The sequence below is a fragment of the Mauremys mutica genome, chromosome 19 (genome assembly GCF_020497125.1).
Source record: "Mauremys mutica isolate MM-2020 ecotype Southern chromosome 19, ASM2049712v1, whole genome shotgun sequence".
Classification (NCBI taxonomy): domain Eukaryota; kingdom Metazoa; phylum Chordata; order Testudines; family Geoemydidae; genus Mauremys; species Mauremys mutica.
This window is the reverse complement of record NC_059090.1, coordinates 8,682,956-8,709,617: the sequence shown is the minus strand read 5'-3', so window position 1 is coordinate 8,709,617 and position 26,662 is coordinate 8,682,956. Positions and strand designations below refer to the sequence as shown.

Here is a 26,662-nt window from a genome sequence, read left to right as displayed (position 1 = left end):
GTATGCCAAAACTTAAAAGTGAACATATGCTTGTGGGGGTGGGGAGTACAGGGGTCACTGCTGTTTCTTTCTAGTCAGAAAAGACTTAATGTGCTTGGTTTAGATAAGTTAAGGTTCACAGCTGAGCTGATCTCAGAAGTTGGCTAGTGTAATTTTTAGTTGACACGTGGCTCCCTAAACTTTTTAGAGCTTACAAAATTCCACAGCCAGAGTTTTTGTGACATAGTTAACACTGTTCTAACTTACTCCATTCCCAACTGGTCGTCATTGACTCCTGAGGCAACACCACCTTCATTTTAAAAGTGTGTTGTGTGAACTGTACAAGTATATTTATTTCCATGTTATTTCATGGCTTTGTTTTTCCTGTGTCTCTGGTGGTGGTGGTTGTTTCTTTTGTACTCTGCTTCTTTGTGTAATTGAAACGTCCACATGTTTTGGTGCTTTGTCTTTCCCTATTACATAGAATCATAGGATTGGAAGGGACCTCGAGAGGTCATCTAGTCCAATCCCCTGCACTCATGGCAGGACTAAGTATTATCTAGTTTACCCTCCCTACCTCTGAACATTCAGAAGCAGTTATCCCTACTTATTTTTTAATCCATGTTAAAACAAATGTTGTGCTTTATTCTAGTTTTGTGTTTGTGTATTGGTTATAAAATGTGCTAAGGTGCTCACAGTAAACACAATCTATAAATCAGATAGATTGATAATTTGTCAGACTGCCCAAACAGTCCTAAAATGAAATAATGTGAATGGAAATCCTGGTGCCTTAGTCTAACTATTTGCAATCTCAATTCTGGATTTAGGACTCGAAAGAGTCAGGAGCATTACTGTCAATTACAAAACTGCTTGCCATCTTTGATCCACCTGGTGTATGTCATTTGAACTCTATTTTACACTTTAATATTAATCAGTTTATAATCAGGCGTTGGTGCCTCAGTGATATACTTTATATTGTTTAAACAGGAAATAGGTTTGTGTCATTTTTTAGAAAAGGAAACCTTTTGATATTAAAATAAATCCATTCAGGTTTTTCATAGACAGGGTGTCTCAATCAACTGGAATGCTGTTGCTTTGCTAGAAAGGGTGAATGATTTCCCTCCCCCACCCCCCATAAGTATAGTATCGGTTCTCTACTGTTAATAGGGTTTAATAGTTACAATTTAGATCTGTACTATGTAGAAAAGTTGCAAATGGAGATAAAATTGTGTATAGGGACATTGAGATCCAGAAGTACGACATATGGTACATATGTCCTTTCAGAGCTTTCATTTATATATCCAGGATATACCTCTTCATCTGAACCTCAAAAAGCTAGCTAGTGGCTCTCCTATCTATTCTCTCTACTTCAAAAACATTGTTTAGTTCTCTCAAGCATTGATTTACACCATCTTATGCTTTTCAGGCTTTGGCAATTTGTTCCAAATTCCAGTTTCCAAATATTCTGAAATACTTGTGCTCATTCCCTCATGAACATCATCCCATTTGTGGTTTCTTGTGTTTGAATTAATAAACAACTTACTCACAACCATCTATTCCTTGCTTTCCAGTGTGTCTTATGCCCTATGAGATTCCACTGTTTTTCCATAACCTTTTTTGGTAAACTGTAAAAGCCAAGCATAGCCAATCTTTCTTCAGAATTTATATCTGCTCCCCAAATCCGCAATCATTTTGCACTCTGCTTGCTTTCAATTTCACCAATACCCTTGATTTTCTAAGCTACCAGGAATTGCACAAAGTAGTCTAGGTTCCAATATTACACCTGTGTGTGTTAGGTGTAACTCCACTGAAGTCTGTTGAGTTACTCTATATTTTCCTGGGTGCAAGTGAGATCAGAATTTGGCTCATCGTTCTACTTGCAGCCTTGTATTGTCTCAAAATAACTTCTGTCTCTACAACCTTTCTCTGTATATCCCAAGATTGTGTTACTACTGCCAAGCATTGTGCAGATGCTTTTAGTGTCCTTATTTTCCTCCTGGACCCCTCCCTCCAAGTCTTGTCTTGGTTTATATACTGTATTGTGCTGTTCAGTAGTTTTTACAATTGTCCATCTCTCCTAGTTTTGTCGCCTTAACTTCTTTATAATGATCTCTACAAGTCAGTTATAGTCCATAAGACTAATCTATACAAGTCATTTGGAATTTGTATGCCCTGTTCCTGTGCACAATGTTTGACTCCCTCCATTATGTTAATCATCTATAGTTCTACGCTTTTTCAAAATCCTTCCCTTTACAAAGTCATTTCATATCAAGTAAACAGATGTGGCACCAAGTCTGACCCTGCAGCACCCCCCTCCTTATCTCTCTCCTCCCTGAGCTGTTTCCTTTCACTGGCACCCTGTGTTTCCTGTGCCAAAGCCAGTTTAGAATCCATTTCAATAGGTTGCTCGTAGGATACTTTCTAATTCTGCAAGTCAAACTCTCATGTAGTAGAGTATCAGATACTTTCCTGAAACATGGATACAGTAAACTCTGTCCATTGTTTCAGCCTTATCTACCAAATCAGTAACGTGGTTAAAGAATTCAAGGACGTTTTTTAGACAGGACCTTCCTTTTTGTAGTTCTTGTTGACGTACACATCTTTCAAATGTTTCATAATCTTATCCCTTATCAATTGTTTCTCTCTAGTTGAAATGAGGCTTACATATCCAGATCCTTCCTTGTGTTTTAGTAAAAATATGGGTACCATAATATCCATCCTTTGAGTGCTGAGACCTCAGTGTACTGTTAGAAAACTTTGCCAAAGACTTTCCTGTTTCCCTAATTGTCTTCTTCTGCACTGGGGTGTATAAAAAGGTGCTTTGTGAACCTTTAATCATTATAAATGTTTTGTTATCTAATCCAATGCACTAGGAACTTAAAAATAAATCATATTCTTCACCCAAGGAATGTTTAGTCCATTCTCAGAGTTGTTAACCTTCCATTTATTTTGGGAATGAAATCACTGAGAAAAACTACAATAAACAGTATTGGGTAAGTGTTGTCATCACACATGGATGCACAGCTCCTCTTATCTTCAGGGGGAGTTCCACATACGTATCTATGGGCAGCATCTGCCCCTACTGGTGTAATTTAGGCTCACAAAAGTCAGGATATTCAGAATTTAAATGGAAATATGTGTCTAACCTTTACAGGAGAACTCCTTTGTATGTGGGAGATCCATGACTGCTTAGTCTTTGGTATAGCAGTGTTCTAGGAAAAATGTCTCATGACCTGCCAGGAGACCTGATAGAAATACAAAGCTATGCACATGTTGCCGAAAAAGGTGGAATGAAGCACAAACCTTGCCTGTGTATGATGCTATAGTATAGATAGGCTTCAGTTAGTGGCAAACAAAATAAATTATTCATGGGAAAACCTGTGTCCCAGATATGTTTTAATCTATATACTGTGTGACTAAGGATTAAAATAGATGGTATTGGGCGTAAAATATGGATGTTCACTGTTCTGCTAGAATAGGTGTTTTAGTATATATGATACAAACACATAGAAAAAATCATATTCTATAGCTGATTCCCACTAGTACTTCTCAATGTGTATATAGAGAACTCAGTTTCCCATTTTACATTTGAATTAAATTGAAACTGTTGATACATTTATTCATTTATGTATATGGTGCCATTGCTCTGTGTGTGTGTTTGTTTTGTTTGAACAAGTCTAAAGCTTTCTTTTCCCTCACCCTTTTTAGATTGATGCATTAGGTAAAAGAAGCAAAGAAGCAGAGGCAGCCTTCTTGAATGTCTATAAGAGATTAATTGATGTTCCAGGTAAGCAAATTATTATCCTACTCTGAAAAGCAAATGGTCTCTTTAGTTCCAGATGCTATTGGGAATTTCTTCTTCTTTTGCCTTTGCTAAGTTATGTTTGAGTAGTGGTTTTATTCTCAAATTGATGTACTATGGCATTGTTTCTAACTGAAAGAACTGTAACTTAGGCGCATTGATGGCTCCTCTTAAAACAGTTCATTGAGTTCACGTATTAAGTACTGTGAGAATCATTTTATATTTAATTGTTACAGTACCATATGATTCTGAAATCTGTTCTGAATGTTAATGGTTTATTAAATAAATTCACAGACTTTTAAGAGAGACTATCTGAAACTGTATTATAATGGTGCAAACAGAAGAAATCAATGTCGTAGCGCCGTTTAAAGTGCTGATAAAAGAGCAACTCTGCGCATCTCCAAGCACACACAAACCTTTCAGTTTGTTTCCAGAGCTCAGGCTCTACCACTGCTGCTAAGTAGTTGTGAATAGGAAAAGCATTTTGGATATTGACAAACTAAACTCTGTCAAGCTTCAATTTTATTAAAATTAAGTCTGTACATAATTATTAAGTAAAGGCTGGTCATGTATAAGTATCAGATTGGAAGTTTCCTTTATTCCGGGGGCAGCCCAAATTTCAAGATTTTTTTTCTACTTACAATTTGAGAGGGCGTATATTTGTATATGCTCAATAGGTACATTAGATTGGTTGGAGGAGACTTTTTTTTCTTTTTGCTGTCATGTTCAGATAAGATGGCTGGGAGTCAGAGTTCTGGGTTTTCTTTCCAGCACCATCATTGTCTGCATGGTCATGGACAAGTGACAAGTTAGACAATCATATATTCATTGCAAATTTCTAACAGTAAAAAAATTCTCAATATTTTATTTACAGCTTATTTAATGATTAAGTATTCATCACTTAATTCTCCAGGCAAAGCATTATAATTAAAAGTATTATCATTTGTATTACAGAAGTGAATAGAGGCAAGGGCCTCTGTGCTGGTTGCAGTACAATTAATATATAGATCACATATTTCATGGACTCGTCCATATTCATTCTGCCCAACTAAGGGGGCCCACCGTTCCCCCTAGGCAGTAGCTTATCCAATTAGGTTGTTCAAATATGGCCTGTGAGGTTTCATTCATTTACTTGTTTCCTACTCTGTGTCCTCACTCTTTTGTAGATATGTCACAGTTTACTGCACTTGCCCTGTGGCTCAGAAAGGTAATAGATTTCTCCAAGAAGGCCTATACTTGAGTGTCCCGTGCATGTGGCATATGGCAGCCTGCTATGTTGTCCTCTAAGCCATAATTTGTCATTCTCATGGTCCATTTTCAGCACTGATTGGTTACATAGAAAGAAGAGAGCATGCTTCTCCCCCCTCCTGCACAGTAGAAGATATTTTTGGAAAAACATACATTATCATAGGTGCAAGATCCAAAAGGCATAGAGTCAAATAGAAAATTTCATGTGGAACATAAAAATGTACGACTCTCCTGTTTGGGGATCCTCACTTATGAGAGAGATTTCTATAATACCTAGTTGTGAGTGAAAGACTTCTTCTCTTCTTCCTTTCCTTCATTAGCCCAAGCAACGTTATACATGCACTCTTTCACACTCCACGGTCCTTCATTGCCCACTTGTTACATATACATGTTGTATTTTGTATGCCAGTCAGAGTCTCCCCCCCCTGATTCTTACCATCACAGGAAATTTTAAGATGGCTAGGTTAGAACACAATGGAATCTCTGGGGCTGGTAATAACTGCACAGTTTCCCCCCTCAGTTAAATCTCCAGAAATCCTGCCTCATGGACAGTGGCATTGGAACAAGTTTTGTAGCGGGGGTGCTGAAAGCCACTAAATAAAACTGTTAACCCTGTATATGATGGAAGCCACTTCAAGCCAGGGGGTACTGCCACACCCCTAGTTCCAGCAGCCCTGCTCATGGAAGGAAGAGCCTGCTTGGTGTTCACCTTTAAATGTGATTGGGTGGTGAGTGGAAAGACCTCTGTTAGATCCCTGCCTATGGTGGAACAAAAATTTTAAAAAATGGAAAATAAACCCAACATATCCCTTTATGGCTATATACAGGTATGCAAGCACTTATTTTCCACAAACCATTTAAAGAAAATTAAATCTAGTCCATCAAGGTGAATAGGAAGGTGTAGCATCTGTGTACTTTCCCAGATGACTTTGTGTAGATGTGCTCATTATAATGCTGATACTGATAACGCCATCATTTTGTGCTAGTCTTTCATGTTTTTTTCCATCTTACGTGGTCTTCTGTGTTTATGGATGGCCTTTCTCTCACTAAATGGTATCAGGATACCTTTGTCAGGCATGTGGGGTTTAGCACTATATGTAATTTGACCTACCGCTTCTGTCTGTCTCAAATATTTACTCATATTTTCAGTTTCAAAATGTAGCTATGGTGTTCTTCGGATGTGCGTACTAAGCTATGCCATTCTGATAATGCTGTGATCCTGCAGAGATGCAGCATGGAATGAAGGTTGGAATGCTGCAGAGTGGCTATTTAGTATCACACATCACTGTTATATGACCAGGGTACAATTGTATCAGAAATTCAGTATCCTTTATAGTACCATATAAAAATTGCACCTAATGTCTAATTCCCAGCAGATGGTTTTATGGGTCTTGAAGAAAGCATATATACCTCTGTTCGGTAATAACGTACACACTTTTTACAATTAAAAATGCTACTATTTTAATTTTACTCATTAATTGTATCCATATTGAAACACCAGATGCAATCCTTTATGGATTCAGCTAAATTTGAGGACTTTCTTTATTGACTTGTATGGAGAATTTTCACTTGGACTCATTTGTAAAGAATTTGGAAAAGAAGTGACATTTTTATCTGCAAAATTGCCCTTAGAAATAGAATGGTTTGCTCATATAAAGGATAGCTATGCCCATTCCCACCTGCACCTCTTCCTCAATATAATACGACCCGATATAACACGAATTTGGATATAACGCAGTAAAGCAGAGCTCCAGGGAGCGGGGCTGTGCACTCTGGTGGATCAAAGCAAGTTTGATATAACATGGTTTCACCTATAATACGGTAAGATTTTTTGGCTCCTGAAGGCAGCATTATATCGAGGTAGAGGTGTATTTATATTGCTATTCAAGTACCCCATCAACCTGTGTGCTAAAAAATGTATAATTCTTAAAGTTAAATCCCACAAAGTATACCTTCAGTATGTTTTGTCTACATTTGTGTCGCTTTAATTGTTCAAAAATGTACTGTTTGTTTTGTTGGGTACCAAAACCTTTTTTAATTAAAAAAGAAATCTTTTGTCATTTAACTTCCTTTTTTCTCAGATGTAGAACAGAGTTAATATAAATGTATTCCTATCGTGTGAATTGTCAGAATTGTGCCAATGGTGGAACTTATTTTGAAAAATTAAGTTTTTTTTCATTCATTCTTTTTTTTCCCCTCGCCCTCAGAAAACAGAAGATATTAGGGAGGTTTTCTTGTCTTCCTGCTAACGCCAATTGCAATATGCCAACATCTGAGTTCACAAAACTAGAGACTAAAATACATTTGAGTAGCATTTAATATTTGAACTACTAATGCACTCACAAACCTGCTCTGTGATTAGGATTCCAGTGTGCTGATGACATGGTCCCTACCCTGAAGAGTTTACAGTCTTAAAAAAGACAAGAGGAATAAAAAGGATGGAGGGCGAGGATAATAAAATACATGCAAATTTCTTACGTATATTTGCATGAAATATTACAGTTGCAGATTGATAAGGAGCCAACTATCAACCCTTACATCTAACCATCATAAATTAGCTGACTTCTTTTATATGTGCCACAGTGGGAGTAGGCCTTCAGGAGAAATTTGCAGGAGAAGATGGACTTATGGATCAGTTGAGGGAGGGCCTTCCACACAAAGAATTACATAAGTATTTTGTTCATACATGATTATGATTCAATCCTGCGAACGCATAATGCTTTCTTCTGTAAGATACACTATGCAAGTACTGGCAATAGATGGTATAAAATTAATCAAGTAACCATTAATAAGTAATCAATAATAAACAAAAGGGAATTATTTCCATGCCCAGAAAAGAAAATCTGCTCTTTCTTAAAGAGCTCTTAATACCATGATTCTCATTTGCTTATTATTTGTTTTTATATATTAACAACTCTGTCAAGGGTATTAAAGATAAAAGTAAGCTAACTTACTTTGACAGAGTTCCAGCACTGCATTATAGTATGTTAAGAATTTCAGCTATGTTGGAGTCTGGAGAATTTATAATTGGCTAGAGAGAACTTCTTTCATGTAGGTCACCATTTCAAATGCTTTATTTGTTTATATCACGGTAGCCCCCAGAATGTGCTGTGCTCTGTACAAACGTGTAGAAAGTTCTGCCCCCAAGAGTTTACAATCTAGAAAGTCAGGCAGACGGGGCTTGGGAGGGAGAAAAGGATACAACTTAAAGGTTCATTTAAAAATGTTTTTTGTTTAAATCTTATGAGGTCAGAGGTAAGGTAAGAGAAAAGGAAGGGTGGAAAGAATGAATGGGAACAAGGGAACAGGACAAAGAAGGGAAGGGGAAGAAGAGACCCATGCTGTTTTTGTAAGCTGATAAAGGCTTCAACAGCTACTAAAGGTGTTAGAAGACAGTTTGTCAGATGAAGTGGAGGTTTCAGGCTATTACCTTCATTTAGTGCTTTTCAGAAAAGAATACGGAAAAGTAATCCTTCACTTATACCAGAGGTGAGAAATGTTGGGAAGTAGGAATTTGGTTTGGTTTGGTTTTTTGTTTCTTCCCAAGTACAATGTATAATATCATAGAATCATAGAATCTCAGGGTTAGAAGGGACCTCAGGAGGTATCTAGTCCAACCCCCTGCTCAAAGCAGGACCAAACCCAACTAAATCATCCCAGCCAGGGCTTTGTCAAGCCTGACCTTAAAAACCTCTAAGGAAGGAGATTCCACTACCTCCCTAGGTAACCCATTCCAGTGCTTCACCACCCTAATATTAAACAAGAGATACAAGGTTCATGATAACTCAGGTAAACTGGAGAGTGTATACACCAATTTACTTACCAAAATGGTCAGAGAGCCACCAAACTTGCTTAATTAGAACATACGCATACTGCCCTTTGTGCTTATAAAGTAATGTCAATTGTATGCCAATTTAAAAAGGGGGTGAAGAAGTGGGAGTGAGGGTGAATCGGGTCCCAAGTGAGCAAGTTACAAAGATTCTGAAATGAGATACTAAAATATGTTTTAAAAAGTTAATACGTTCTAAATATTTCTAATTGTGTTGATCTTCAATCATTTGGCAAAACTCTGTATAAAGAGCAGGTTCAGCACAGAGTTATGCTAAGGCTTCAAAGTGTAGTATATAGAAGATCAGGACTGATCAGCATTGGCAAACCTGTGAGAAACTTATACAATATTTGCCTATAGTGTGCCAACTCTAATTGGTGCCTAACTTCTGTTAGAAATAACATGCATCAAAATAATCATCCTTTTATAAAATAAAGCACAGGAAATCATATTAGAGTAATAAAATGAAATGGCTTAGGTTTTTGCTGTCACTAGTGATAATTTGACAGTGGCGATAAATATGCATATTCATTACCAATTGTAGAATACTTGGTCAGTCATTTTGCTGTGAGAATTATGTATATAACAGTAAATGAAATTATGAATTCACTCTACTGTGGCTCTTTCGGGTAATGTTGATTGCTAATTTGACTCTTGAACCATTGAGGTCCTGAGTATCACTGCTTTAAAGCTTTCTGAGGCCTGCAGAATTTAGGCTTGTACTATTAGTGGATAATGAAGACTAACATTCTCTTCACTGTTTGTGGCCACCTTAAATTCCCTGCTATATTTTTTTTTTAAATGCAGTGTCCTATTGTTTTAAATCTAAATGGGTGGTGTGTGTTTGGGGGTCAGGAGGGAATGCTCCACTTTGTAAAAGTGGAAAAATGACGGATAATTTAGCCCCATGAAAAAAACAGATGATATGTATAATTCCTGGTTTTAAAGCACAACCTTTTCATGTTCTCTATAAAACGGGGGAGTGGAGATGATGGGCTTTGTTTCAAAATGGAATTAGGGCTATAACTCTTCTGTCCCTTAGGCTAGAGGAGTCATAGGGGAAGAGGAGGAAAGCTGCAGTTTATTGCATGAAATCTTTGCCTCAGTCTCTCTAGGCTATTTCAATTTACCCCTGAATTTTGGGGGGAATAATTAATGAATTAATTAAGTATGCTGTGAGGTATTTGAATATTCAAAAGCTACAATGTAATTATTATTTTTCTAAAACATGTTTTCAGATTTTCATGTGTGATCTTTCAAGAAATCATTTGCATTTACTCCATCAAGACCTTGTATAACTCATTGCCATGCAATTTTACTAACCCAGAGACAATATTCGTAAGGAATATCTCCACCACAAATGTTTATTGCAAAGATGAGGCACAGGGGGGACAAGGACGGGAATGATGTATTTAAAAACTCATTTTGCTTTGTGGTAATGACAGTGTGACACAGCAGAACTTGTGCACTGGCTTTGTTGTGGTTTTTTGTTCATTTAATTATAATTGTACATTTTAAAAAACTCGCATTAAGGAGTTTTCTTTCACTGCTTTGTCATTTTGTGTGGGAGTTTCTTGAGAACAATTGCTAAAATAGCATCACTTAAGACATAGTTTAGGCAACACAAATAGTCTCTTTGAAAGAATTGCAGTGCATTGGATGAATTATTTTTAGATCCAAACCTTAGAAAACACATTGCCAATTATATAAAATATTAATTGCCACTAGTTCTGGCAGTGTTTCATAACTTGCTGTCTTACTGTTGTCAATATTATAGGCCTGTAATGAGGAGGAAGCAGAGGTGTGAGAGACCAGACTTTTGTTTTGAAAAATCACCTCAAAAGCTCCATATCTAAAATATCAGGTGAACAAGTTTTTATAAGGTTGTTCAGATTTTCATTACTAAACCAAATAAAATGGGAAACCTGATTTTCTGTTCTTAAGTATGGAGTTGTGTACACTTTTTCCTGTATGTCACTAAACAAGTGCACCAGTAAACTCTGAAATTAGAGGCTTATGATTATTTTTAAAGGTTTATGATTTGCATCTTTCCTGTCCTAGCAACATATAGGTAATCCACTCATTTCTCCTGTACATTTCAAGACTGGTATTACATTACTAGTTACTGTTAGAAATGGTGCAAATGTGAATATTTTAATACTACCACTGTGGCACGAAATTAAATCCTACAACATATATAGACACATCTGAAATTTATAGTGACCTGTGTTTTAGCACATGTTACTCTTGCAGAAATTTTAAGTCCCCAGTCATGCTGATGTAAAAGCTTTGTGTGGAGACTTAAAATTCACAGAGAACATTGTCCTGATCTTGTTGAACATACTCCATTCCATACATTCCAATTCTCTCTCTTTGGCAAAACAGGAATCAGTCCCTATGGTTGAGTCTAGGGAGCACTTTGTAACTCATACCTTCTGAGGTTAGGAGTTCCCATTTTCCATAATACCAATTAGCCACCTACAAAATGTTTTAAATATAAGAAACAATGTGGCTGTATACCAGAAATGGCTAGGACAATGTTATGTTTGCTGAGCAGTCAAGTAACCATCACGTCTCACATTTCAGGTACAATCTCAAGGCTCGGTAAAGCAGTTTCTATAAAGAAACCTCAAGCCATGCATATGTCTTAAATTTTTTTTTAAATAGTATCAGGGATAGTTAAGGGTTGGCCAATATTGTGTACATTGTAAATTTAAACAGTGACAGTTTTTCCATCTTAGTTGATAGGATTTCCCTTTCCAGTCTGGCTTTGTATTAGTCTCTGTGTCTTGTATTAGTTTGCAGATTGAAGAATTAATTTTAAATAGGGAAGATCTACATGAAATAGGGCACAACTGATTTTTGCTTCTGAAGTCAGTTTGCATGATTTAGAAAAAAATTCACTATTCACTATTTTTTTCACTTCTCTATCTTTTCAAACATGTACTAGCAGAGAAATATTTTTAAAGATTAACTTCTTAAAATTGATCTTATATTTTTTCTGCTGAGGTGCTTTTTTCTTTTCCTTTTTAAATAAATAAGGTGGTCCCAGCATATTCAATATCTAGACAGCTTTTCATCAGTTGCTCATCAGCATGCTAATTGCTGTATGACTAATTATGCCCTGAATTCCAGTTGATTTTCTTAATGAGACAGCTGGGTTAATTATGTAATCGTATGATTACATTAGCCTAGAGTGCCCTGGCGAAAAGTAACGCATGCAGGAGCGTGATGTCATCGCATGAACAGCACTCACAAGGGGGTGCATTCATTTTCTGCCTAATGACAGGGGAGGGCAACGTTACCCACAGTGCTCTTTGTGTAAACAGTTATATTGAATTATTAAGGTCTGTGTCTTTTTCCAGCTTGTACAATGCATGGAGAATTGTTTTTGAAGAAAACTCAGTTTAGAAATTTATTCGTTCAGCGATAGTCCAGTTTTACTTTGCGATACTATGGCAGAGTTTACATTTGGTCTAAGCGTTAAAAAGTTATAGCAGTTGCTGAAATGTAACCTCAGGCTGCTAACGTAGTGCATTGTTTTATTAAGATCCACCTTTCTTTTACTTTAAAACCCTGCTCTTAAAATATGCACAGTAGAACCTGGCTTGTCCACACATTTATAAACTCCACCAAAAAATTGGTGTTCTTTCCCCGCTGAGAAGTGGTTTAACAGCAGTTCCAGTTGTGAGGCCTTATATTAATGTGACTTTGTTTTTTTAACAAAATACACTAGTGTGCATTAACTAGTACATTTTGAAGTATTATCTGCCAGGAAAACGACACTGCATTTGTCCAAAGTTAACGCAGTTGCTTTTTGCATGCCTTTGTTCATTCAAAGGCATATCCAGCCCTCTCCTTCTTGACCAGAGCTTCATTTGTAGTGGATTTGATATGATGCACACCTGTGCATTCACACAGGTCTGCCGTGTGGGTGGCCGGGGAGACCTGCTCAGAGTGAGCTCCTTGTGAAGCAGCACCGAGAGGGCAGCACATGGAAAGGTTAGGGGAAGGGTGAGCTCTGTGGACACTAATCCATCCTCAGGGCTTGAGTGGCATAGAAGAATAGTTTTGACTATTCTTTAGTATTTCCATGATGGTACTATGTCTGATGCTCAGTCAAGGATCAGGGCCCCATTGTGCTACGCCCTACACAAATAGAAATAAAGATGAGTTTCTGTCTTGGTGTTAGGATGCAACAGGTGGATTAGACAGAAAAAATGGACATGGGGAGTTGGAAGGTGAGGTCATAATAAAATGAAAGGTTTAGCATAAAAGCAGGTATCTCAACTCACCTCTCACCTAACTAATGCCAGGTGGTAATGATTTGTAGGCATTTTTGTATACTAGTGATTTAAGCGTTTCCTCTCTTTCCCCTGCCTTCTTGTCAGCCCTGTGTCCAGTCAGGGCACCAGACTCTTGATTTGGGTCTTATTCTCTAGCTTGCAAAACTGTCATTTACAGTGAGTTTTCCAGTTACTAGTGTCGGTTAGCAAGGTTTTGCTGTACTGGGGTTTAGAGAAAAAGCACTCCATTATTTGGAAGCTTGTCTTTGCTGCTTTCTGTACACTATCACCGTTCCATTTCAGTTCCTTCAAATGTCAATGATCTCCTGTTAAACTATATGAAATCTGCATAACATAAAAAGACAGGCTTTTATATGTGAAAGTTCTGGTTGTGTATTTTTTTTCCCCCAAAAACCCCACACCAATCAAGAAGGAAAATAGCACATCACAGACTTCGGATTGCGGTGCTTACATTGAACACAGTAATACTTGTGTGAAGTTTAAATGGTGTTGGAGATAATTAAGAAGACCAAAAAGCTGTGATTTCTAAAGTTTAAAATGCACTTTGGGGTTTGACATACATAAATTAATTGTTTGACTCTCTAGACAAAGCAAGTCATAGTCATTATGTTGTCATGCAGTAATTAGTTTTGTTTATAAATTAAGCCTAAGAGGTACTTCGGCAATGCCTTTTACAAATCCCAAAACAATATTCAAAAGCTGCAAGCTTTTAGGTGGCCAACTAAGCAATAGTAAAGTTTGAAATTTAATGCATGGGAAACTGTTTTTACATTTTGGTGATTCTGTGACTGTTTGCTACTTTAGCATTAACCTTTAATAGAGCTAAATTAAATATACATGTCCTGATGAATAATTATGAGTTTGCATGAATTTTTATTTACAGTATAATACTTTACAGGGATTGAAAATTTGAGTAAAGGTTTAGTCATTATTCACTTTATAATGCACATGTTATTTTTATATGTCTTTGAATTCCTTCCTAATTTCAGTCTAGAAAAGCACTGTTTATTCGGAGCAGACACAGTGTCTTGTATGGTGCCAAGTATTAGAGGGGTAGCTGTGTTAGTCTGTATCCACAAAAACAACGAGGAGTCCGGTGGCACCTTAAAGACTAACAGATTTATTTGGGCATAAGCTTTTGTGGGTAAAAAACCGACTACTTCAGATGCATGGAGTGAAAACGAAAGGTTATGCCCAAATAAATCTGTTAGTCTTGTGAGTATCCTGGCTTTTTTAAATGAATGTACTAAAAAAAAAATTTTTTTTTAAATCGTGGGGATAGAAGGCAATGTACAAACACTGGTTTTTATAAATACAGTTTGTATTGGCTATGGTATTTTAAGCCTGCTAGCACAAATGTTGTTAATATTTTATAGAAATATGGATAAAGTTTTAGGTCCTCATTTGATATATTTTTAAGTTTGTATTATAGCCCTAAATCAAATAGGCTGACACCATCCAGTCTTTCTTTATGATCAGTAGTCCAAAATGCTGGACAGGCTCTGCTGTAGAAACACTGGACTGAAGAAATGTGACAAAATGGTCATTCTAGGTAATGGTTGTTTTGGCTGCATTGGAGAAGGCTCATGTTGTGACAGCCTGCACCCTAATTGGACTGTGTATAAATATTGTAGAGACTTCTCAGTGCTGCTATAACTTCAACTTTATGTATAATTCCTTACCCAGGCCCCCTGCACCTGCCACAATAACATTTAAAATTTGATTTATAATAAATATTTTAATAGAGATAATAATAATGAAAAGTATTTGGCCTAAAAACATAAATGAAAAATCTATGTAGTCATAAACTATGTATGTATGTACAGAGAACAGATGACAAGCAGCCTAGATTTTATATTATGAAGAAGGTAATGTCATAAGCTGTTGAAGAACTATATAACAAAATGCAGTATACTGCTACTTATGATGTCTCTGAGTTCAACATAACCCAGCACTGTTCTTTTATAAACTGTGAAACAACGCTGGCATATTGAAAAACGCACAAGCTCATGCTTAATGTGTTAACAGAGGTACAATAGACTTATTATGTTTCCAGAGACTGAGGGTGGTCTGAAAAATTAATGACTACGGTGTTTGAAAATTAAGTGAACTCCCTAATATATACTGTTGTTGATCCACTGAGTTTAGTGTTTAGCATTCCTCAACAGGAGACTAAATCTTTGCAGCCATTTCACAAGTGATGCTGGCGCCCATAACAGAAATGCATTCAATAATTTTTTATAAGCCCTTTGGACTCCAACATTTTCCTACACTGACTGGGAAGCTGAGATCCCAGAATAAATTCTCTATCTATACATGGCAGGTGTATTGTAACTGTGTTTTTAGCAGAATAGAAAATGATAGAATTGACAGTAAGAGAACATATAAAGTGTTTCAAATTTTTATTTAATTTGTGTAAGAAAAATAGAGAATAAATACCATAAAATCTCCGATTAGCAGAATTAATATTTATTAGCATTCGCGTCAGTTGTTTACTAGTAAATGTCACTGATAGGAAATCAGCCAAAGGTTTGTAATCATATTCACACAAGAGTTTCTGATATCAAATAACAGATCTTTCACGGATCCCCACAGCTGTACTTGTTTGTGCTTTATGGCTGAGGGCCTTATGGTAAGGTACAAACTTATTCAAAAGGATGGTTATTTGAAAGGAGAGGTATTTAAAGGACTCCATTAATCAGTATTTAATATATTTTTTGTTCCATTACTCAACAAAGGAATAACAAACCATCTTGTACATTAATGTCTTTTTCATGAAAATAGATTGGATCTCGAGACTTTCATGCCTCGTTAATCTGTGTCATTTTAAAGATATTATCAAAATACTTTCTATCACTTTAAAAAGATACTATTCATCATTTAGAAAATAATGGAGAGCTTAAATATAAAGAATTGTATATAATTTTCAAAAAACACATGAGGAAGTAGAGGAAAGTAAATCAGACTTAGGCCTTACTACAACACTACTGCATATGACCATTAGAATGTCCTTTTAACTAAGGAAGAAGGAGAAATCCTCCACAAAGAATTTCAAGATTCTGAGCTACTAAAGCTGTAGCGGTGTTGCTGTTGTCTTTTTATTATTTAGATCCAGTTCCAGCTCTGGATCTAGGACAGCAGCTTCAGCTGAAAGTCCAGCGAATGCATGATATTGAAACAGAGAACCAGAAACTTAGGGAAACTCTAGAGGAATACAACAAGGAATTTGCTGAAGTGAAAAATCAAGGTAGGTGGAAAAAATTGCACTCTTTCTCTCAGATTGTAATTCTAACAGTTTGAAGAATGTTAGGATTAGCCCTAATTGTATTTCATAAAATTAGTGTGTGCAGATATATTGGTATTTAATAAAGAAAGACTATTGCATGCTTATAGCCACTTTGAAATTTGCATGTCTGCATATGACTATTTTACTTTGACAGGACCAATAGGATTTCCTTTAGAACTTTTCCTACAGTATCATGTAATAGCTGGGCATTCTTCTTTTAAGCATTCTGTTGTTGCCTTCATAGGCACATAGCAGTCATTAAATACTGAGATTATAGTAAGACTGGTCTAAGGCCAAACAAGTATTATTTTAATCCACTGTTTGTTAATAACTTTATTTTGTTTTTTTAAAAAGTATATCTTCTCTGCTCAATTTTTCCTCAGATAAATTAATAAAGTTACCTCAGTACTTGCAGCATTCTGTATAATTACTATAGGGAATGCCCAGGTAATAGTGCAAATACAGAGGTAATGTTTCTGTTTTTAAGGCAGTTGGCAAGTTTTTTAAGGTGACCACGGTACATGAAAAGACCATTATCTAAGGTGCAAAAACCTGCTGTCTCTGAAAATACCCAAGCTTTCTTGCCTTTCAGAAAAACATGCTTCCTGCACCAGGAAACAAAATATGCTCACTCTAAACCTATTTCCCTTTACACACAACTTGTGGTTTCCTTGTAAATATCCAATTCTGAGTTACACTAGCAGCAAATTGTTCTATCACAGGGGTAGGCAACCTATGGCACGCGTGCTGAAGGCGGCACTCGAGCTGATTTTCAGTGGCACTCACACTCCCCAGGTCCTGGCCACCGGTCCGGGGGGCTCTGCATTTAATTTAATTTTAAATGAAGCTTCTTAAACATTTTAAAAACCTTATTTACTTTACATACAACAATAGTTTAGTTATACATTATAGACTTATAGAAAGATACCTTCTAAAAATGTTAAAATGTATTACTGGCACGTGAAACCTTAAATTACAGTGAATAAATGAAGACTCGGCACAGCACTTCTGAAAGGTTTCCGACCCCTGTTCTACCACATAGGAGAATAGACATTGCCCAGCTAGAAGTCTAATGGACAGTTTACTGGGTCATAGTTTGCTGCATCTAAATTGCAGCAAAAGGCGCATATTACAGCCACCTCTCTCTTTAATATGAAGGGAGTGGCCCGTTGAGATTGCAGGTCCCTCAGCATGCAGGTCTTCAGACTGGACTGCAACAGATGTAAGGTTGCATACTGGGAGCTCTACCCTTGGCAGTTGCGCTAATTTGATAAAAGTAAAGACATGACCACAGTTCACTTTGTGGCACTCTGTTGATCATGCACTTTGACCACCTTTGTGTAGGAGCTTGTGGTCTGATCTTGGAAAGTGTAAAGGACCTTCAACTCCAGTTGTTTGCTTTTTATTTAATTATTTATTTTGACAGGAGCAGCACTTAAATATTTCAGTAGGACCAAGGCCCATTATGGCTAAATGTCATGCAAACATGTAGAAGAACATATCATGAAGAGCTTGTGATCTTGAAACCAATGAGAGCTGAGGGAAGTCAGCACCTTGCAGGACTGGGCCCTTTAACTACAAAATTTGCATTTATTATGACTGGCTTTTTTATGCTATATGTATTTATTTCATTCATATACCAAATCATCTTTGATCGGTGTTTCACTCTGGAATTGCAGTTCTATGCCATACTTTAAATAGAAATGGTCTGAAGGTGTTAAGAATGACCTGCAGAGTCCTGTTAGTAGTTGAGGGTGGTTTGATTTCTTTCCATAGATGGGTTGTACATGGTCTTAAATGAAGTTTAAAAACATAGGAATGGCCATACTGGGTCAGACCAATGGTCCATCTAGCGTAGTATCCTGTCTCTGACCATGATCTGTGTCTGAAGGTTTCTGTCAGTTGGAGGTCTAGGGATACCTGGAGCATGGGATTGCATCCCTGACCTTCTTGGCTATAATAACCATTGATGGATCTGTTTTTGAAGACATTTATACTTTTGGCCTTCACAATATCCCATGGCAATGAGTTCCACAGGTTAACTGTGCATTGTATGAAATAGTACTGCCTTTTCTTTGTTTTAAACCTGCTGCCTATTAATTTCATCTAGTGACCTCTAGTTCTTGTGTTATGTGAAGGGGTAAATAACACTTCCCTATTTGCTTTTTCCATACCATTCATGATTTTATGTGTCCTTAGCTTAGTTGGTCTTCAGATTCTTTCTCAGCCTGCCTTCCTGTACTTTTACACTTGATTGCTTCTTTCTATATTCCTCACTAGGATTAGACTTCCAATTTTTAAAGGATGTCTTTTTGCCTCTAACTGCCTCTTTTACTCTGGTTAGCCACTGTGGCATATTTTTGGTCCCTTTTTTTTTTTTTTTTTAAATTTGGTTTGAGATGTGCATTTAGTTTGAGCCTCTATTTTGCTGTTTTCAGTCTCCATGCAGTCGGCAGGCATTTCACCTTGTGACTATTTCTTAATTTCTGTTTAACTAGCTACCTCATTTTTATGTACTCCCCCTTTTTGAAGTGAAATGCTGCTGTGATGGGTGTCTTTTTTGTCATTTTGCCCCTTACAAGGGTGTTACATTTAATTATATTGTGGTTGCTGTTACAGAGCCGGTCATCTCTATTTACCTCTTGGACTGGATCCTGTGATCCATTTAGGACTAAATCAGGAATTGCCTCTCCCTTTGTGAGTTCCACCAGCAGCATCTGTGGTGTCTAGAATTTTCTCTCTGCATCCCTTCCTGAGGTGACACATACCCAGTCAGTTTGAGGATACTTGAAATCCTCCGTTATTATTGCTGCGTCTGCTTTTTCTCTAATCTCCCTGAGCATTTCACAATTGCTATCACCATTCTGGTCAAGTGATTGGTAGTATATTCCTACTGCTATACTCGTATTGTTCAAGCATGGAATTTCTATCAATAAAGATTTTATGGTACAGTTTGATTCATTTAAGGGTGTTACTTTTATTTGACTTTATGCTTTCTTTCACATATAATGCCACTCTCCCACTAGCACAACCTACTCTGTCATTCCTATATATTTGGTACCATCCAGTTACAGTACCGTGTCCCATTGATTATCCTCATGCCATCAAGTTTCCATGACACCTATTAGATCATTATCCTTGATTAATACCAGGCACTCTGGTTCACCCATCTTAGAATTTTGACATCTAGCATTTCTATAAGAGCACTTGTACATTTTGTCAATATTCAGTTGCTTGCCTATAGGTGTTGTATTTAAATGGGACTCTTTTGTGTTCGACTGTTCCTCACTAGCTCCTACCTGTACTTTACCAACTTCTTTTATATCCTGTTTACTAGGATATAGAGTTCCCTCATTAATAAATTCATCCACAAGGGAGTCTCTGCATCTGTCAGCTTTCCCCCAGCCCTTAGTTTTAAAAATTCTCTACAACTTTTTAATTTTACATAGAATCATAGAACCTTAGGGTTAGAAGGGACTGCAAGGGTCATGCAGTCTAACTCTCTGCCAAGATGCAGGATTTGTTGTGTCTAAACTATCCAAGACAGATGGCTATCCAGTCTCCTTTTGAAAATCTCCAGTGAAGGAACTTCCAGCAGTATGGTTCCATTTTGGTTTAGGTAGAGCCTGTCCTTCCTATATAGGTTCCTTCTTTCCCAAAAGGTTCCCCAGCTTGTAATAATCCTACAACCCTCCTCCCTACACAGTCATCTCATCCATGCATTGAGACCTTGCAGTGCTGCCTCTTTTTCTGGCCCTGTACATGGAACTGAAAGCATTTCAGAGATCCTGGACTTTAATCTCTTACCTAGCAGCCTAAATTTGGCTTCTGGGACCTCTTGCCTGCCTTTCCTTACCTACATGGACCACGACCACTAGCTGCTACCTAGCACTGCACATACATCTGTCTAGATGTCTCATGAGCTCTGCAACCTTCGCACCCAACGGGCAATTTAGTATGAGGATCTCTTGGTTATCACAAACCCAGCTATCTATATTTCTTCTTTGAGGAGTGTCTCTGTGGGTGCTCCACTTTAGGTGTCTTAATGCCCAGCGCTTGTAATCGGAGATTTGTGGTAGCAGTGAACGGTTGGGCCGCGCACACACCGTTTCTTTCTTGCACCATTCCGAGTGGTTACATAGCGGTGTGCAGCCAACCATCCCTCAGTTCCTTCTCTACCACCTTTAGATAGAGTTTGAGCTATCAGCGGCACCCTCTCTTTCTTGTTAGATAGATTAGAGGTCATTAGTATCAGAGGGGTAGCCGTGTTAGTCTGTATCCACAAAAACAACAAGGAGTCCGATGGCACCTTAAAGACTAACAGGTTTATTTGGGCATAAGCCTTCGTGGGTAAAAAACCCACTTCTTCAAATGCATGGAGTGAAAATTACCATAATTATTACTATAAAATTACCATATTACCAGAAATATTACCAGAAAATTACTATAATTGCCAGATGACCAAAAAAAAAAATGTAAAGCCAACATTGCCGAAGGCCACCTCATTACCAGCACGGTGCTACAGCTTCACTTGACTCAACAGACCTGGCCGGAAGATCCATTGCAACATTGGTGGTCATGCACCGTGCATCTCTGGGTTCCCCAGGGAAGTCCGTGCATCTCCGGGTTCCCCAGGGAAGTCCAGTCAACAGTGGAAGACCTGCCCTTTGAAGGCTCGAAACTATTTGCGGACAAGACTCCCTCAAGGTCTCCAGGGCCACCCTAAAATCATTGGGTATTTTTGCACCTGCAAATAAAAAGAAGGAAGGCAGGTATTACAGAGATTCCGTTCATCCTCCTATACACAACTGTACGGACAATATGACCAACGCCGCAAACATAAACATTCCAGGCATTGGCAGATGCAAAATCAACCCTCGACGTCCCAAATATCCAGCTTGAGACAACAGTTTTGAAGGTGTGGCTGAGGACTTGAGACCAACACTCTCTTCAGTGCTGGAAACAGAACCATTTGGAGATCAACTGCTACCATTCTACCAGGTCTAGAAGACCATCACCATAGACAAATTGGTTCTGGAAATAAATCAAAATGGTTATTCCATCCCCTTTATCTCCTTCCCACTCACCTGCTCCCCTTCCCCATCCCTCTTCAGGGACCCCTCTCATGAGTACCTGTTGCAATAAGAAATAAACCACCTCATGCAACTAGGACCAGTAGAACTAGTACCAGCACAACACAAGGTGAAAGGGTTCTTTTCACATTATTTTCTAACACAGAAACCAGAGGGTGGCAACCCATTTTGGACTTAAGAAAACTAAACACATTTGTAAGAACTCAACATTTCAAAATGGTGACATTAACAACTATAATTCCAGCATTAGAGAAAGGGGACTGGCTCTCAGCCTCGACACCCAGGATGCGTATTTTCACACTACTATCCATCACGCACACAGGAAATTCCTGAGGTTCACCCTAGGGAAGCAACACTTCCAGTACAAGGTATTACCTTTCAGTCTTTCAGCCACCCCAAGGGTGATCTCAAAAGTACTAACAGTAGTGGCAGCACACTCTGCAGTCACAGAGTCATAATATTTCCATATCTGGATGACTGTCTCATCAGAGCACCACCCCAGCTCGAAGCATTAGGCGTCACTCAGAGCACGATAACCCTCTTTACAAACTTAGGTCTGCAGATAAACAGACAAAAGTCCACATTGACTCCCCTCCAGAAACTGGAATTTTTTGGAGCTCATCTCGACTGCATAACAGCAACACTACCTCAACAACACTTTACCACACTCATCAACTTAATTTCAGCAGTAAAGGACAGTCCACAAATATCTGCCAGAACATATCTCCATCAACTGGGACACATGGCAGCAACAACATTTGTTGTTGAGCACGCCAGGCTTCACATGAGATGCCTACAATCCTGGCATTGAACAGTGTACATCCCACGCAGGCACAGCCTAAACAGACCTCTCATGATGCCAGGCAAGGTAAAGGGGACACTCGACTGGTGGACACAACCAACAAATGTCTGCCCAGGAGTCCCATTCCTACCAAGAACTCCAACGATGACAGTCACCACGGATGCCTCTCTGATAGGATGAGGAGCACATTTACTAAACAATACTGTGATGGAACCATCAGCCCTCGAGAGTCCATACCACATATAAACCTGTTGGAACTCAGGGCAGTTCGCAATGCATGCAACCACTTTCTATCTCTTATCAAAAACAAAAACATCAGGATACTTACAGACAATGTAGCATGCATGTTCTATATAAACTGCCAAAGGGGTGCATGATCACAATCCCTATGCACAGAGGAAATACAGCGCTGGAATTGGTGCATCAACAATAACATTCACATATCAGCATCTTACCTTCCAGGGTGCCAAAATACAACAGTGGACATTCTAAGCAGAGACTTTGCACAAACTCCCAAATGGGAAATGGATCCTGGAATTCTACATACGATATTCAACCTATGGTGAATCCCTTCCATAGACTATTTGCAACAGCACTGAACCCCAAATGCCCACAATATTGCTGCAATGTGGGACTGGGACCCCCGCTCTCTGAGGGGCACTCTCCTTATCAAATGGGATGCACCACTGATGTATGCATTCCCACTCACCCCGCTCTTAAATTGGGTCATACACAAGATCAAGAGAGAGAAATCCAAGACAACCCGAATAGTGCCTACATGGCCCTCACAAAAATGGTTCTGGTACCTTCTACAAATGGCGACATGCCCACCTTCAGCCCTCCCTTAGTACCTCACCTTCTAACTCAGGACACAGGTCGCATCCGCCATCCCAACCTTGCAGTTCTCCACCTCAAGGCTTGGTTACTTCATGGCTGAGAAGGGTATTGCTCAACAGTCGCAATCCCACTACAAGAAGGACTTATGTCCACAAGTGGAAATGGTGCCAGGATAAAAACATCCTACCAACATCTTCCCCTCTACCGAGGGTCTTGGACTACATACTCGAACTTAAAAAATCGGGGCTTTCCACACGCTCCATCAAGGAACACTTAGCAGTTATCACCTCTTTACACAACAAAGTAGAGAGGAGCTCTATATTTGCCCACTTGATGACTAAACGCTTTCTTAAGGGCCTTGAGAACACGTACCCCACAGTGACAGACCCCCCCCCCCGCCAATGCGTGACCTCAGCCTCATCTTATATGCACACTCATGGGTTAAGCATTTGAACCCCTGGTAACGTATTTGTTGCTACATTTATCAATGAAGGTGGCTTTCATTATCGCCATTATGTCTGCCAAATGTGTGGGAGAACCAGGGGTGTTAATGGCACCCCCCCCATACACACACTTTTTTTAAGAACAAGGTCACCTTATGACCACATCCCACATTCTTACCCGAAGTCCCCCCCCCCCATTTCACCTTAATCAACTTATCTACTTACTTGTATTTTTTCCAAAACCGCATGCAGATGAAAGGGAAGAATCATTCCACACACTAGACTTTTGCAGAGCTCTTGCTTTCTACATTGACACAACAAAGCCATTCAGAAAATCTCCAAGACTATTTGTCTCAATAATGGAACAATCAAAGGGAGAAATTATCAAGATGGATATCAGGAAGAATCGGTCTGTTATGAAAACTTTCATCTACCAGTCCCAGCAGGCATCCGTACGCATTCGACTAGAGTACTTTCAAAATCAGTAGCCTTCCTCAATAATGTACCTGTCATTCACATTTGTAAAGCAGCAACTTGGGCATCAGCCCCTACATTCACAAAAAACTATGCCATTGAACAACAATCTGCACTGGATGCTCACTTTGGACTCATGGTGCTATCCACCATTGCTACAGCAACTCCGAAGCCCCTCCCTTCCACTGAGGGGCACTGCTTAACAGTCACCTAAAGTGGAGCACCCACAGGGACATTCCTCGAAGAATAGAAGGTTACTCACCTTGTGCAGCAACTGATGTTGTTCAAGATGGTTTTCCCTGTGGGTGCTCCACTACCCTCCTCCTTTATCCCCCCCTACTTTGAAGTTTAAAATCAATTCTCTGAGGTAGAGAAGGAACTGAAGAATGGTTGGTTGCACACCACTATGTTACGGCTCAGAATGGTGCAAGATGGCAATGTTGCGTGCACAGCCCAACTAGGCACTGCTATCACAAATCTCCAACTATAAGCGCAGTGTGTCAAGACATGTAAAGTGGAGCACGCACAGAGACAACCATCTCGAAGAACCTCAGTTATTGTACAAGGTGAGTAACCTTCTCTTCTGATAATCAAATCCCTGTCACTATTACCTGTCTCTTTTAATAATTGCTCCCTGCCCTAGAGGGTTATCCTCAGTGTGAGAGGATACCATTACATAAACTGGAAGGAGGGTCCCAACAATAGGATTGTTTCCTTCTGCTCCAGCCTTAGGCGCTCCTTACCTGAGATTTTCATCCTCCTTAACAGTACAGAGGCTGTCAGATTAGGGCTGGGACCACTCTGTTGTGTGCCTGAAAGTCTTGTCTATGTTCCTCTTTTTCCCTTAGCTCTTCCAGATCAGCCACTCTGGCCTCCAGAGCCTGTACTGTGTCTCTTGGAGGTCAAGAGCTGCTTGCGCTGCATGCGCACACATGCCACCTGCCCACAAGGCAGATAACTGAACATGCCACATTCAGTGTAATAAATTAGATAGCCCCTAATCTGCTCCTGGATTTCTACCTGCATTATTTTTACTCTTGCAGGTTTTTTTGTTTGTTTGTGTGTTTTGGTTTTGTTTAGTTTGGAGTGGGGGGAAGCTATTGGTCTAAGTTTAGAGTGTGTTTTCTGGATGAATCTTCCTGTCGTTCTCCCTTGCAAAACTCCCGTTTGCTGCTTCTGTTCACTATCTGATCACTTAGGAGCTGGCTTTTCAAACTCCTGTTCTCTCTGAGTGAGCCCTGCCCCCTTGTCAAGGGATTCTAAAGGGGTTAGGGTTCAAAAGATAGCAGGCTAGAGGCTCATTAGTAGGCTGCTTGGCTCAGCACACAGCCCCCAAAACAGACCACAATATATTCGTCAATCTACCAAGCACATGGCAAGGAATCAAGCAGACAAAAACAAACAAACAGAGAAACTCACCCAAGGATAATGTAACCTCTCCTCCTTAACCTGAAGAACTCCCTCGCAAAACTCTCTTGTTCCTGTAAGTGCCATCCCCCACACGTGGTATTTCTGTAATTGCTTATTGAGTTTAACCAGCACAGATTATAAAGAAGGTGCTTACTTCCTGGAGTGGGGTAATTCCATTGACTTCACTGGGACTACTCAAGTGAGCATAGGTGTGAACAGGGTTTGGGCCTAAATCATGACCCTTTTCTGGTACTTTTTCACATCTATGTAGCTTTGAATGAGTCAGGCATTTTAGTACTTTTTTCTTTTAAAGTCTCAGGGTGCAAGCAGGAACATCTCTCATGGTCCTTAGTGGAATTGCACTTATTCATTCCAGTGCTGAATTGAGTTCTATATATTACTTAGTTCATTTTGTTTTCTTACATTTTAGTGATGAAAATATTTAGGGCAAAATTCTCTGCAGTCCAAGTGGCAAATACCAACTCTGCACATCCAAGAAAATATCAGTGTTCAGATCTGCTTTGCAGGTCTGAAGGAAGAATTTTCCCTTGGATTTTCAAGAATACGATTGATTGATATGGCAGGAAGGGACACCATGCCATGATATGATTTAATGAGCCTCAGTTGATTTTTTTAAAATGTCTAAAAGTACTGTCATATTTAGTCAAAAGCAAGTGGTTGGTTATGTGCATTTGTTACCATTTCAATTCTTCCCTATTAGCTGGTCAAAATAGCTCTGACTTTTCCCTCTGTGTTCCCTACTCCAAGATTCTGATTTCACTTGTGCTGGTTTTATAATAACAAAATTCCATTGACCTAATTTTACATGGTGTAAGTTAGATCAATTTCAACCTGTAGGCATTTGTCTTTCCAACTTGTTTATGGACAGTTTTTTGCACCTGGTAATATTTTTCTCCTTTCACCAATATTCCAAATAATGTAACTTCTTGGAGTGCTACATCTCTCCCTGGCAGCATCAAACTATTGCCAGCTTATGGGTCTTCTCTAAATATGATTTCTTTCCAGACCCTCTTTTTGTTGCAAAGCATACTTGTCTTGGTCCGTGTCTTGCTTTCCTATTGTAAGCCTTAAGGCATAAAGAGTTCTGCCAATATTACAAAAATATGAAGGATTCCAGTTTCTCTATTAAAT

The 26,662-nt window shown here is 38.7% G+C and overlaps 1 protein-coding gene across 21 annotated transcripts in view; it reads left to right on the top strand.

Moving 5' to 3' along the window:
• Positions 1-26,662, top strand: part of CUX1 (cut like homeobox 1) — a 417,182-nt gene that overhangs the window by 193,034 nt on the left and 197,486 nt on the right. For all 21 annotated transcript variants that reach the window (XM_044993433.1, XM_044993434.1, XM_044993432.1 and 18 more), the window contains 2 exons: positions 3,688-3,766; positions 16,275-16,412. In XM_044993433.1, the coding sequence (XP_044849368.1) occupies positions 3,688-3,766; positions 16,275-16,412 (217 nt within the window). The remainder of the gene's footprint in view (positions 1-3,687; positions 3,767-16,274; positions 16,413-26,662) is intronic.